Consider the following 15,287-nt stretch of genomic DNA (forward strand, 5'->3'; position numbering starts at 1 on the left):
TTTCCCCCCTTCTCTCTTTTTCTCCATCTTCCCAAGATCACCTAGCAAAATCTTCTTTCTTCCAAAATAAAATTATTATTATAATACCTATATTTCTAATCTTTAAATTGTTGTATTGAGTGGAAAAAATGAACAGCATGCAAGTGAAACACTGTGTGGGATAAATGCTATTTAAGTCTTGTCTGAGCTGCTAAACATCACGCTAACACTGGATTGCTGGATCTAATCCAGTAAAAGTAAAAAAAAAAAGAAAAAGAGAGGTCACATTAGAGAGCGAAGCCATCTGTCCAGTGTGGAATTGAAAGGCATTTATAATGAATTACTTTTCTATATTGCTGTCTTTTGGGGGGCCTTAATGTGAATCAAAGAGATGGTACAAGACTATTTATCTACAGAAATGGTTCCTGAATTATTTCTGCATTGTCAACCTGATGTTTTAGCATGAAACTTCTCGGTGAATGTTTTGCATAGATAATTAGGCCTTTCTAAACAGTATTTTCTAACTGGCTTCAAAGGTGTCTTCTGCCTGTTCCAGGCATTGTTAATAGGGACTAAAGGATTGATGTGTACACTTACTGGCAAAATGGCAGAGAGATTTTGCAACTAATACTTCTATTACTTTGTTCTAGTGTTGAATTTTCTGTGTGTTCATAACAAGGCTTCATTTGAAGTGCAATGTTTTGAATTAATTTTAGTTATTGCTGATGTTCATTAAGTAGATTTATTTTGTTTTGACTTTTGTAGTATTAATCTGGCATGTTTGGAAAAAATTACTCTTCTACATTAAAATAAAAGTACTGATTTATAGCGTTGACAGCCTTTGAGAGCATCTGATGGGCTGGCTGGCTCTGCACATTCAGATGCAAACCCCTGAATGATACTATTAGCATTTTCTAAGTAAAGATTTTGTGTCTAAAATACAATTTTAATACCTCCTTAAAAATCATGAACCTCTGTCATGAAGGAAAGAAGAAGGAAAAATGGGAGAGGGAAGTTGGTACAAACCTGCTGTTTAAGATGTTTTAAAAATCTCCTCTCAGACCAGTAAAATTACATTGGGGAAATTGTTTCAGTGCTTGATAAGATTTAATGAGGTGAAGTCCTGTTGGTTGAGTCTGTTGTTCTTTTCTGAGTAGGATGTTTAGGGATCTGGATTAGGAGGTCCATATGGATCTGGATTAGGATGCAGGCATTGATGAAGTTACTTAAAGCCTTTTTGAATAGAATGGGACTAACTCAGGATGTTGCAATGAGAAGTTGTTAAATGTTTTTTGAGACCTTGGATAGTTCACAATATGAAATCCTGTCTATAAAGAGTTTAAATTCTGTGCTGTAAAATGGGGATTACTGGCTGCAATCTTTTGCAGTCTGACTTCAAACCTTTCTGAACAACCTTTGCGTCCTGGAGAAGCGATGGGGAGTTTGTCTAGACACTATTCAGCCCTTCATAGGTGGAACAATGCCTGTTCTAGGACATGAAATTCCATCTTGTGTGTAATTCTGAGAATTCCATTAATTTCTTAAGATGAAAATAGGCAAAGTGTCTGAGCAGATCAATTGCCATTTGCTTTTCCCCGCTTTGCGTTATTTCCTCTGGGTTTGTAAATGCTCATTCCAACCATCATCTTTTGTATGTAGGAGAGAACTGAGATGTGCAAGGGACGTCAGAAGTTAGGAGTGCTTGTTGGCAAAGTAAAATTAGACTTTTCTCCATCCTCAAGTGCTTTGCTTTTCTGAGACTGGGCAAGAGGTTCTGTAACATAAATAGGAACTATCGTATTTTGAGCTAAAACTGGACAGAGATGTGTAAATTTTGTAAGTGCTTATTTTGGCACTAAATTTATGTATTTCAGTTCTACAAAATAAGTTCCAGACAGCAGCTTTTTCTCTGACCCTCTTTCCAGACAGCCTCAGGAGTGCACTTTATCTCTTCTTTATCATGTGTTTCTCAGTTTTCTCTGAAGTCATCACCAGTTACTCTTTTACATTACTTCTCTGTGTCTGATTTCTCATGTCCATCCCTTCACAAGATGTCTTACCAGATATCCTCTTGGAAGGGCAAATCTACAGAAGAATTTTGCCTTAGATTAGGTTGCTTGTCATTTTATATTTGAGGGCCCAATGCAGTCACACTAATTGAGTCATTATATGTATGTTGTTCAAGAATCTTTCTGTTCTGATGAGTGCTCAGAAAAGCCTGATGGCTGCTTGAAAAAAGGCATAGGGGCACAAAACAATTCTATGTGTGTCAATGCTCTTTTATTCCATTGGTCTGGGATCTTCTCTGACATCCCATTGACTGGGAAGAGAAGCAAAGGCTGCCTGTGTGGATGGTCCTGATAGAGTTCCCAGAGTAAAACATCACATTTCCTGGAGCATGTGGTTTTAACTTTCCTTCTGTCAACTGGTCTATGAAAAGCAGTACAAAATAACAGACATCTAAGCCCAAAAAGTCGTAGTAAGTCACCTTTAAGTGCTTTCAGAAGGTTGTTAATGCAAATTAGAAGATTTCTGCTTTGCTGTATGTGTGATTTCATTTAAAGGGAAGATTTCACAACCCTGTGAATTCCCCGTTCTGTCTTACACTACTCACAAAGTAAAAGGTGACAGTTGGGTTCGAGTCAGATTTTAAGCCTCTTGGTCAAGACAAGTTTTGCATTTAAAAATAATCATATCTAAGAAAGGCTTTGAAGAATTGATTACCTCCAGCCAGCCTGGATCCCATTTTCAAAGGATGCGTGTACGTGTCCGCTGGGATTTTCTGAAGGACGTAAGCAGATTAAATGCCTGAGTCCAACTGTTGTTCACATGATTTAAAATTACTTGCATTTTCCTTCCTTAATGCATTGACTGTGTCAGTGTCTTGTTTGCTGCAACTTCTTATTGTGTTTGTTTTTACCTTCTTACTGCCTAAAGCTTGGCAAATTGGAAAACTTAAGCTATGCAAAAATCTGCATCACGACATGTTCAGAACCACAGAATCTCTCCTTGCCTGTACCACAGCCAGTCACCCCTGGTCCCCCACAAGCAAGAGATTAATTTATTTGCAGAGCCTGGAGTAATGGCATTTATGAAACAGTATAAACTCTCCTGCTGTATGAAATAAGTTTGGGATTCAGCAGTGTTTGAAATGAGTTGGGTTCGTGCTGTCCATGTGTAGCTTCGTCCTCCTGGAGCAGTGTCTGATGAGCCTCCTCCTTCCCCGTGCTGAGGAAGTTCTTGGCTTCTGGATGTTTTTGGCTTTGCTTATCAGCAGCAAGTGCTAATGAGTCATTGCAGTGAATGGGGGAACTTTCTTCTGCACAATGACAAGTGTGGATTAAGGTTTTTGTGCAAAATTGTCATAACTCATTTCATTCTTTGGTTACTTCTAAGAGCTGACTTTACCAGCTGTGGAGGTGTAGCTTTCCTGATTTGGTTTTTTTTTTCCTGATTGTTTTAATCCTTTGCAAAGTAGCAATTGGAGCATAGCACCTCACTGTTGTTCAGGGGGTTTTAGCACTAACATTAGAACCTAATTACTTGGAAGAGCAAGAATTCAACATTTTTTTGCCTTTGTTTAAGCAGATTAAAGGGAAATTATTAGCTTTTTTTTTTTTTTTTTTTTTTAGTTTTACTGTTAATCTAACTCAGGCAACCCCAATTTTTCCAAAGTCTTTTTATTTTTTCAGAGCACATATGTGGATTAGCATGAAATCACTTTTATTTAAGAATTCATTCATGGATCTGATTGAGTTGCAGAGTTTGTAAATGGAGTGCACAGATGATACAGACTGTCCTGTAAACACTGCTAAAGCAAATACTTGGATTTTAATGTGTCCAGAGGAGTGGCTGAAGGATGGGAGGCATGTCCATGGGTTGGGGCGATGTGTCCTGGGAAACAAGGTCTCTGTAAGGCCATTTTCAGTGTTAATGGAGGTCAGCTCTTAATTTGATGCCAGGGAACGACAACTGTGTGCCAGCTCACCTTGGCCTGCAGAAACAGGGACTATACCCAGCAGAAAGGATGTTATTTTACCTTTGTGTTTGATTGCTCCGGAGAAACATCTGGAATTTACCAGCCAATGTCAGAGTCACCAGTGCATGAAATAAATTGGAACGATTCAGGGGAAAAAAACACCCCTAAGAATCATCCAAAGACTTTGATAAAACCTTTATCTGTTTAGTTTATCAAAGAGAGAGTAAGGACATGACAGCCTGTGAATTCCTACACTGGAAGAGTAATTTTAATCATGTGTCCTTCAACCCCCCGAGGAGAAAGTATAAAAATGCAATGGCAGGAGTTTGAGGCTGACAGATTTGGACTAAAAATTAAGTGAGTGAGTGTTTTTAAGGGCAGAGTAATTGATTTTCGAAACAACTTGCAGAGGGCTTTGGTTTGTTTCCTTTATCAATAACTTTTTGAATTATTGCTTGCATGTGTTTTTGAAAAACATGCAGGTATCAGAGAGAAATTGATTCAGGGAAGTCCCATGAACAGGGTTAAAAAGGGTGATTTTTAAAAGGATGATTACTAAAAAGGATAAATGCTTTTTAAAAGCATAGTTTTTATAATCTGAGTTTGTGAGAGAGAGCCTGTGTGCTAATGCTGCTGTTTGCTTTGGTTGGTAGATACGTTGATGATGTGATCAATCGGATTGATAGGATGTTCCCTGAAATGTCTATCCAGCTCTCCCGGCCAAATGGAACCTCTGCAATGCTTCTGGTAAGTTGGATCATTGAATTCCTTGAATTCATTTTCTTAACAAATTGAATTACTGTCCCAAAAATGCAGGTTATTAAAGATTTTTTTTTTTCCAGAAACATACCATTCTTCATTTGTCACAGCAATGCAGCATCTTCCTTGCTCTTAGGCAAATAAGTGATAAAAAGAATTTCCCCTTTAAACAAGAAATCTATTGCTTTTTTTATTGTTTTTTTGTGATTGTAGAAGTATGAGCACAAACTCAAATATTCACTGTGGTTTTCGGCAGACTTGGCAATGAGTGAATCTTAATCATGATAATTAAGAAGGAAGAGAATGTTGTGAGGAAGAAAAGAAGAAGGAAACCAATATGATTTAAATTTGTTCACATTGCTCTTGGGTCAGTGAATTTCTGTTGTATGATGAAGTTAAGAATTTACCTTTGAAGTAAATGAGCAGTAAAGGCTGGATTTGAGATAAACAAGTCCAATACATTCCACTTATTTCTGCCTGACCAAGCAAGATTTCATTGAAGAGGAACCTGTTGTTCACATCCATTTTTACAGCTGTTGTGCTTACAGCATAAGAAGTCTTCAAAGCTCTAAGACAGCAAAGTGGAAGAGGAGTCCATGGCGTGGCTGCTGGGAGCTGATTTCCTTCTAGGGAAAGGCAGAAGTCACGTATTTTGCCAAATTTTAAATAAAACTAGAAAATAACACCACATACACAGATGAAGAACTGAGGCCAGTTCAGTCTTCTCCATCTCACATTTCTCATGGAAATTTCGCTATAGCAACTATTGCTGTGATTATTTTTAATTTTCAAGTATTTTAATTGTATTTAGTTTTAATTAATCAACTGTCTAACATCTCATTATTAACTTTCTTTGAACAGCCACAAACTCACAAGAGATTAACTGAGTCAGAGGTTAAAATAAACAGCTGGCATTAAAACATTTAATCTGCAATTGTTGGATTCACCAAGTGGAACAATATATTCCAGAAAATAATGGGATTCATCAGTGCAGTCCTAAGAAGTTATAAGTCTTACAAGTTTTTGCATTTCCTCTTAAGCTGACTTTGTGTTTTATCTATTTTGCTATAGAAAAAATGTCTGGTTTTGCTTTCTAACTTTGAAACGCTTTCCATTCTCTTGGAGCCCTTCTTTGCATACTGAAGTACCTTCCACTTTTGGTGGCTTTTTGAGGCGGTCAGGAAATAGATGATGTTTTTCAAGACTCAGGCACACTTAGGCAATAAGGTAAATTATCTTGGATGTGACCGCCAAGGAACAAGGTTAGGTGGTAACTAAAGGAAGCGCCCTTCACCAGCAGCAGTAACACAGTGAATTCCATGTGGCAGTTGCTCTCTAAATCAAGGACATTTTTGTTTCTACAAGATCCCAGCCCCATGCTGAACCAGTGGTATGTGTATTTTCCTTGGATCAGAGATCAAAAAGATTGTTTTTAAAGTATTTTTGTATGTGATTGTGTGATGGGTTTATCATTTTTTCTTTTAGCCAGGTTTTCCCTCTTCCCCATCTGTCTCAGTTGATGTTGCCAATATGGCACTTTCCATCTGGCCCTGGCTGCTACAAAAGCTTTTGCTGTTTTCAGCCACAGATCCTTTAGTGAAAAAGGTGCTGCGGGATGGGCAGTGAGAAGAGCACCTCCCCCAGAAGGAGGGAGGTTTCTTCAGCACTTGTGATTTCTCACTCTGAACTTAGCCCAAGTTACATCTGGAGCTGCTCCCTTGCAGCAGTGTGCTTTACCACAATGCCAAAGGCTCCAGATAATGCTCATTTTATTTAAAAATACTTCACAGCCACATTGTTTGCCCAGAGTTAATCACCTAACTGTGTAATCTCAACCATGCTCATCCTTGAACTGTTCATAGCACACCTGGTGTCTTAGGAAGGTCCTTTATGCAAAGGTCCAGTTTTTGTAACATCTTTAAACACCCTCATTCCATCTACCAGAAAAAAACATGCATTCATCTTCAAATACACTGGTAAGCACTATCCATATCTTAAAAATGTGTAAATTATTGGAGGGAGATGGGGAAGAAGGGGAAAGGAGGCCTGGGAGACTCTTTGAAACTTAAGAAACGTTGGGGCCTTTGCCAAACAAATTATCTTTAGGAAAAAGACCCAAGAGAGAAAGTCTCAGCCCAGACTCTACAACTTCATGTGCACATGGAAATCAGTTTATGTCCTAAGCTGTAGAGGTGGGACCTGCACCGCTACGATTCATTCTGGAAGAAGATGTCTTTCTCTTCAAGAAGGACAAGGAGCTGCTGGAGAGGGTCCTGCAGAGGGCACAGAGAGGATTTGGGGGCTGGGGCAACTCTCTGACAAGGAGAGACTGTGGGAGCTGGGCCGGGTTAGTCTGGAGAAGAGGAGGCTGAGAGGGGATCTCATCAATCCATGTAAATATCTCCAAGAGGTGTCAAGTCAGTGCCAGACTCTCTTCAGTGGTGCCCAGTGACAGGATGAGGAGCAATGGCCATAAACTAAAACACAAAAAGTTTCACTTCAGCATGAGCAAGAACCCTGAGATGAGCTCCCCTGGTTAGGGCATGGTGCTAATAATGCCACAGTTGGGGGTTCAATCTCTTCAGGGGCCATTCATGTAAGAGTTGGACCCAGTGATCCTTGTGGGTCCCTCCCAACTCAGAATATTCTGTGACAAACTTCTGTCCATGGAGGGTGGCAGAGCTGTGGAACAGGTGCCCAGGGAGGACATGGAGTCTTCCTCTCTGGAGACATTCCAAACCCACCTGGGCACATTCCTGTGTCACCTGCTCCAGGTGACCCTGCCTTGGGCAGGGGATTGGATGGGATAATCTCCAGAGGTCCCTTCCAATCCCAACAATTCTGGGGTTATGATCTCCAGAGGTCCCTTCCAACCCCAGCCATTCTGGGATTCTGTAATAATTAGGAGCTGTTGGTCAGACTCCACTGGTGAGTAACCCTTGTGCTCAGCTGGGCTCTCCCTGACCAGAAGCTGCAAACTTCTGTGAGAAAATTTAACTGCTTCCTCCAGACATTTGAGGAGGAAAAAAAATGAGGAGGTTTTTTATGCTTTAGATTTATACACAGCAATTGTATCTCATTAGTCTGGATTTATGCTACACAGGCCAAACACATAAATAATTGAAACCTTTCAGAGCCATGTGAGATCCTCGGCTGATTTTAAAAACAGTTTATTGTGGAATTTCAAGGTGCTGTTTAATCCCAATCTCCACCAGTGATTTTTCAATTAATCTTTTAATAGTACTATGTATAAAATAGACTAAACATAGAATTATATCAGCTCTAGTAACTGTGTTATGCAAAATTAATTTCCAGCAGCAGCACAGGGAACTGTGGACTCCTTAAGGTTTTTGTGAGATTTTGTTGGTCAAATGCCAGGAATTGTAAATAGATAAACCTTACCTTGTATATCAAGAAAACATTAACTAATTTTTAATGAATGAAAATACCTAGATTTTTTCTCCTTGGATAATTAGTTGTATTCCTAGATACATTATTTTTTTTACTATAATAATAGAATTATTTTATGATTATTTCACACACCTTGTTTCCGTTATCAAAATTCAAAATATTTTTTGTGTGAAACAAATCCTATGTACAATTTATTCATTAATACCAGATATATTTTAGAAAACAGTAAACTTTAGCCCTACTTTTTCAGCTGACAAATATGAATTCCTTAGCATCATTTACTCAGCCAGGCCTACTCAGAGAAGAAGCTTATTTTCTTATCTACATCTGGGAACTACTTTGTCTTTAAATTCTTTTTACCCTCAATATTTGTAAAGAACTACTACAGAAATTACAATCACTGGGTAAATATTTTTGCAGATACTGTTTTGCAGGAACCATTTTCTGTAATTTCTATTTCTAAAGCATAATATGTACAAGTAACTTTCAGTCTGAAAAACGGAATTGTTTCTGCCAAACTTAGGGCATAAATCATGATTTCTTCTTTCCAGGTTATCTTACAAATTTTTGCTTATAAAATTTATAAAATGAATAAAATTTATAAGTTTTTACTGCTGCCTAGCTTTTTAATAGATCTGTCATAGAAAAATATGAAGCAGGATTTTATAAAGTTTTATTCATTCTCCTTAAAACCAGGCACATTTGCATTTGAACTTTCAGATCTTGTTCCCGGCATTTGACGCAGTCTGATTGTGTGGCAGTGGGTTGTATTACTGCAAATAGGCCAGACATCTGTTCCTTGAAACTGAATAATTCCTTGTGTCTTGTTTTTGTTTATTAGTGTTTTACATAAAACTATTATTTTTTTTGTGGGGAAAATGGATGCTGAAATTTATTATTTGCCCATTAGGAAAGGCACCAGACTGATTGCTGTGCATGATGTTGGAGAACTGGGAGGAGGGGTTGGAATTTGCAAGGTGATTTGAAATCAGTATCGATGTTATATTGATTGGAAACAATTCAGTGGTGTTATTTCCAAAACAATTTCTCATTTCCAAAGTGCTTTGCAGTGTAAGCCTTCCCTCTTGCCTGTCAGGTGGTTTATCAGGAAACCAATGCTCAGCAGGCACTGGATTAAAAGCAGGTTCATGGGAGGGATGTAGCTCTGGTGGTCACATTTGGTGGCTTAGGCACCTGATTTTTAGGCCTGTAGGATGAATATTCATTTAGGGATTTACTGCCTTGGAGACAGTAGCTTGGTTTTGGTGTTTGATGGAACTCCTGGGATGTTTCAGGATCTCCTGTGAGCTCGAGGAATCACTCCTGAGCTCACAGTGGGACTCATGACTGCAGTGGCTTCACAGTTTGTGCCTTAAGATGGAGAACCAGCATTAAAAAAGCATTAGAACAAGCATTTAAAGGGCATTAAGTGTTTGAGGTGACATAGGCAGGGGAAGAATGTCTTGAATTAACAAAGTACACAAGCAAGGGTTGGCAAGTAAATCGAACAAGTATTCTCTGCTTGTCTAATGAAGAATGAGGAAGATGAGGAAGAGTCTTTTCCCTTGGGAAAAGGGAACAAGCATAGAGAAAAGTAGAGGAAGACTTCTGAGAAATGGCCTCAGCTTTGCTCCCTCCACAGGGTTACTGTGCCCAAAGCTCCCAGGTGTGTATTGATATTCCCATAGGTTTATATTGTGGAAGATCAGACATCATTTTCATCCGTGTAAAATTCCTGGTGTGCTCTAATTGAGAAAGGAAAAAAGAGACAAAATCCGTTTGATCTTCTGTAGAAATGCTGGACTGGTGTGACCCTTCCATAAGTGTGACTGGCCACTGGCAAAATCTGTCCTTGAACCTTTGAACAGTATTCCTGTGCCAATTTTTTGCCTTATTAAGAGAATAGGGAATGTTACTGAGGGAGAAGAGCCAGCTCATCCTTAATATGGTGGAAGCATTTAAAGCCCTTCATTTATGTTGACTTTTTATCAGGCACTATTGCAATTAGGTTAGACTAATGAAAGGTAAATTCCAGCTCTTGCATAAAAAAAGAAATCCTTGTAAAGAACCTAATTAGTATGTTTGTTTATTTAGACTCTAATGGCTTAATTGCATCTTATCTTGCTATTTACAAATAGGCATCATTAAAGAATAATGAGCATGTGAGGGAAAACGCAGCCATACCAGCAGCAGATGAGACATAAAAAATGAGGGAAAAAACCTCCAGTTGAAAGTCTGTGTGTGTTGGGGTTTTTTTTAAACTTTATTTTTAATGCAAAACCTTTTTTCCCAGCATATATAAATGTGATTTCCATGCATTGTACTGATTAGTAAGAAGGATCTGCGAGTGGGAGGCCGAGCTTATGGCTGGTTCCATGGCAAAGAGCAGGTGTCTGGCCTTTTGCTGGAAATCTGTAGCTTGGTTACATCTCTGGTTGGATGTTGCCTTATTTCTGAGGTGAATAAAAACCCCACACACACTTGTGCTCCTTTTTATAGAAGCGAGGAGGTGCCCATGTTAACGGAAAATAATGTTTTCTTTCTTTTAGCTCTGCATTGCAGAGCATCTGCAGCTCAAATCAGCAACAAATTCCCTGGAATGCTGAGGGGAAATCTGCAGCTTTGGGAATTTTTCACAAAGTGTTGGAGCTTGGCGTTGTCAGCTTACGTTTTCCTGATACCAAACTTAAATAAATTTTAAGAAAGAACATTTGTTAATGTGTTGCTTAAATGGTTCATAAAAGGGCTTTGCACTTGATACTAGTTTCAGTGAGGAGGCAAAATTAAAGGGGGGATTTCAAACTCTTTCCTCCAGGCAGAGTTCTGGCATGGTAAATTAATTTTGATCCTTTTCATTTTGGAAACTCATTTGGACCCTGCTTCTGACTTACTTGGAAAGGTACTTTCTTCTTTTCCGATTATAATTGGTGTTAAATGGGAATTTTTTTTAGCAGTCTTACAAGAAATTATCTAAGTCATTCTCCCTGATTATTCTGTTTCCCCCTCTCCCTTTCTTGGCATACTGTGTCTGTCAGATGCTCCTTGAGATTTATCTTGGTGATAGACAAAATATTTTTAAAACTGGGATATTTCAAGAAGATTTTTATTTTATATGTCTTTGTCAGAAAAGCTGCATAATATTGCAGATTTCAGTCAGCTGCCTGTCCTACCTTCTTCTGGGGCTTGCCATTTTAGGAAGCAGGGGATTTATGAATAACTTAACTGTCTGAATTTAGTATACTTTAGTTAAAAGGAAGTTAGAAGTACATTGTTATTACACAGCCCAAAACAGAAGCTGCAGAAGTATTTAACTTGCAACTGTTCCATTTTCAGCTCACAGAACTGTGGGGCATATTTTTTCATTCATATTAATTGAATTTTAAAGTGACCTTGTACATGTATTGATTTGAATTAAAATTTTCTACATCAAGGACGAGTTGGCATATATCCTTCAGGCGAAATATTAAAAAGCCAAGTGCTGTCTTAACAGGATATCGACAGGAGAAGTCAAAATTTAATAGGAAAACTTGGCTTAGAAAGGAAATTGTTGCCTTTTTGTCACAATTGAAAGGTATCTTTTCTGTACAAGGAAAGAAATTTCTTTCAGTTGGTACCGTGGAAATGCAGTGCCCATTAAATAGGGACCATCTGGGTGAGTCTGGACCTCCAGGAGAGACCTGCACTCTTGGAGCTTGGAGTAAAACTATCAAATTACTGGTTTACCAAAGCCATTAGGTTTTTATTACCTTCTTTCAGGTGTTCTGTAGGGACACAGTTGTATGACTGTGAGTGTAAATTACATTCCATACATAGAGCTTTCCTGAACACAGACTCCAAGTAGCCAAGTTCAGCAGGGATTGGAATAAAATGGTCTGCTGAAAAACATGATTTGTAAAATACAGTGGAGTAGAACAAAAACATTAAGCCCTGGAAACAGTTACAAATCTTGATTACTGGAGGAAAAAATAAAGGGTATTGCATTTACTGTGTACAATATGGAATGTGCTTCACCCTGAAAATAGCTGTGGAGCATAGTTCTGGCTTCCACATCTAACAGCACCCTCCAGTCTGGTGACAGGCTGTTGTTCATTCTTTGTACTACTACCCTCATTCTTTCAGTGCTGTTAAAATGATGAACTGTAATTTCTGTGAGCTACTCTTTTATGAAATTCTTGCTTCTGTCAGACTTAACTAATGATACAGTCCTACAGAAATCACCTGAAAGTCCCGATCTCTCTTCCAGCCAGAGTAAAATCTACAGGAATCTCTTGTCAAAACAAGAGTGGTACAAAAGAGGGAAGTTTTTGTTCCAGTACCAGGGCACTGTAAGAGCCATTTTAGACAACCCAGCACCGACCCAGCCAAAGTTTGGATTTCCAGGGTGCCTGGGTGCCCCCTGTAAAGGGGGGGGTGCAGCAGTAAGACCTTTCTCAGGGAGTTCACTGAGGTACCCAGCTAGGGTTGGGTTTACACAGCTCCTTACACACGTGGGAGACAAGAATTTGGAATTTTGATGGTCAGGCAAATGGGGGATCAAGATACTGTCCTGGACATTGTGCAGGATGTGACATTTCAGTGCTGTGTTGGATTCTGGAAGTGTGGAGTGAACCACTGGAAGGGTATGAAGTCAGATCACCTGGAACAGGGCAGGGAGCTAATGCAGAAGCATTCGTGCAGGTAAGTCATGTCGGGAGGTTTGAGGCCAGCAGTAAGTTTATTCCAGCAAGCTGGAGTGCCACACACAGGATTTTTCAGCTTGTTACGTTCCACAGATCACTCTGAGGATTTTCAGGAACATCCCACACAGGCTTCAGATCAACCTCAGATTTATTTCTACCTGGCAGCAAAGGGAGATGCCATGAATGCACAATGTAAAGAGAAAGAGGAAAGAAGGGAGCATCAACTGAAGTGTGTGAAGGCAATGGGAATAGGAAATATTATACATAAAGCTGGATCTGGGTGTTTGTAGGGCAGCCTTATCCTTCTTCCATTAAGATTTCTTTTTCTTTAAAAGGTCTTCTTTTCCTCCTTTTAGTTTTATTATGTATGGTTGATATCTAGTGCGGAGTTATAAATAAGAGTCTGTTCTCTCAGCAGACCAGTATCCCACTGAAGTGCCAATTATTAATAAGGTAGAAAAATAAATTGAAAACTGTTAACTCTAAATGTGCTGGCAACTTTTCTCAAAATTTATTCATTTCCTCCTCTTACCAATTATGACAAAACTCTGTGATTCCAGTGGATGATCGGCATCATAGCTTAGGCACCTCTGGGTCATGACTTCGCATTTTTACCTTAATTAATACAGTGTCAGGTGCTGAAATAACTCTGCCAATTTTCCATACATGCAGACCAACTAGGTCTTGTTGAAGAGTACCCTGGCAAGATACTGCATTTAAACCAAAACTCAGAGCACCTGATAGCACAACATGGTGTTTCCATACATCTTCACGGTTCCTGGTGTGTGCATGGCTCAGGCCCTGATATAAGTTTCTGTCCTTCAGCCTGTCACATTTTTTTCTTCAGAAATAACCCATTCTTCTGACCCATTTTTTATGTTCTTGCAGTATTATGCCTGGGAGCCTGTCTTTTTGAAGTCTCTCATTGCCTTCCCTTCTTGTTTCCCTGTCCTCTCTCTTGCCCTGAACTTGTCCTGCCCTGTTGTTCAGACCCTTCTCTGCTGGAGTTCTCCGTGTCCCATGCCAAAGGCTTGTCATCAGTTCTTTCCAGGGTCTGTGGCTCTGTCCAGCTCTGTAGTGATTAGAGTTAGCTCAGGTTGGGGCTGCTGGTGTTGGAACAAGGTGATGGGTAGGAGTCATTAACAGAAGTTAGAAAGGAATAACATCCAACAGATCAATAAAGGTGCGTATTGACTGATTTCTTTGGGTGCGGATTTGTCTGCTGAGGTCAGCAGTAAAAACACATTTGTTTTAGTGTGTGTTAATCTATACAGGACGAAATGTTGGGAGACAGGCAGAAAATGAGCTGCTGCTGGTTGGGAAATATTAAAATGAACTAATTGTTTATTTTTTATGTCTGTTTTATGCTTTTGTGGGTGAGGAAAAACTCTAATAATCTCTGCATAACAAAATACAAAGACAGGATTCTTGTTAGACACACAGCTGTATTGAAGTACAAGTTCATCTTTGAAATGTAAATTGATTTCTAGATTAAAATGCCTTCATTATTGCATTTGTGTCAATAAGAAAATTTAGGCTTATTTCTGTTGTTATACTCTGACTGACTCTCTATATTTTCCATTATACTAGTCTTATTCTTTTCACTTTAACACTTTCAAAGAAGGAAATGAAACCTTTGAAAATGTAACATTTTCACTTTAAGCTGTAGTTTCCTTTGAAATAATTTTACATTTTTATTGGACAGAAAATGTTTTCCATTAAACTCATGGCATGCTTTTACAAGCCAGCATTAGGAGAGTCCAATTCCTCTTTCAAATTGTTTTCCTCTAAATCGACTTGTATTGGAGAATATCAAATTCATTGAAAATAATCACATTTGCCCATTGTTTTTGACAAGTTATTGAGTTGTGGTGTTAATAAAATGGAGAGAATTGCTTGGCAGTGTCATGTCTGCACAAGGGAATTCTGTGAACTCATACATTTTCAGTTGCAAATGAATGTTTGTTCTGCACTTTATAGTCTCTCTCCTCCTCATAACACACACTGCTTTTAGATCTTTTATTTTGGTCTCTTTACAAAATATTGAAAACTGAAATTGCATCAACTTAAGCTGTTAACTCGATGGTCTTACAAATTCAGACACAGAATTCAGACACAGAATTCAGACACCATCGACTCACCCTCAGCTCGTTTTTGTCCTTCTCCTGTTCTTCACAGGTTACCTTAGGAAAAGTGTTGAAAGTGATCGTGGTGATGCGGAGCCTCTTCATTGACCGCACAATTGTCAAAGGGTACAACGAGAACGTCTACACCGAGGATGGCAAGGTGGGTTATGGCCCATCCAGCAGCACCCTATTGCGTTTGTACCACCTACTTACATGGCAGAAAACTGGGATCCCATTGGAAGTACACTGGAAACATAACACTGGCAAAAGACTCTGGATGTTTGCAGAATGTTCTGGTTTAAATTTGTCTTGCTTTGCTTGGATTTTGCATCCCCAAATCTCTTGACTTCTTTC

At 38.9% G+C, this 15,287-nt stretch overlaps 1 protein-coding gene across 1 annotated transcript in view; it reads left to right on the forward strand.

Annotated features, from left to right (window-relative positions):
- MED27 (mediator complex subunit 27) overlaps window positions 1-15,287 on the forward strand; it is an 84,205-nt gene that overhangs the window by 52,577 nt on the left and 16,341 nt on the right. The window contains exons 4-5 of the mRNA XM_010397762.3: window positions 4,612-4,705; window positions 14,986-15,093. Of these exons, the coding sequence (XP_010396064.1) occupies window positions 4,612-4,705; window positions 14,986-15,093 (202 nt within the window). The remainder of the gene's footprint in view (window positions 1-4,611; window positions 4,706-14,985; window positions 15,094-15,287) is intronic.

This window comes from Corvus cornix, chromosome 17 (genome assembly GCF_000738735.6).
Source record: "Corvus cornix cornix isolate S_Up_H32 chromosome 17, ASM73873v5, whole genome shotgun sequence".
Classification (NCBI taxonomy): Eukaryota; Metazoa; Chordata; class Aves; order Passeriformes; family Corvidae; genus Corvus; species Corvus cornix.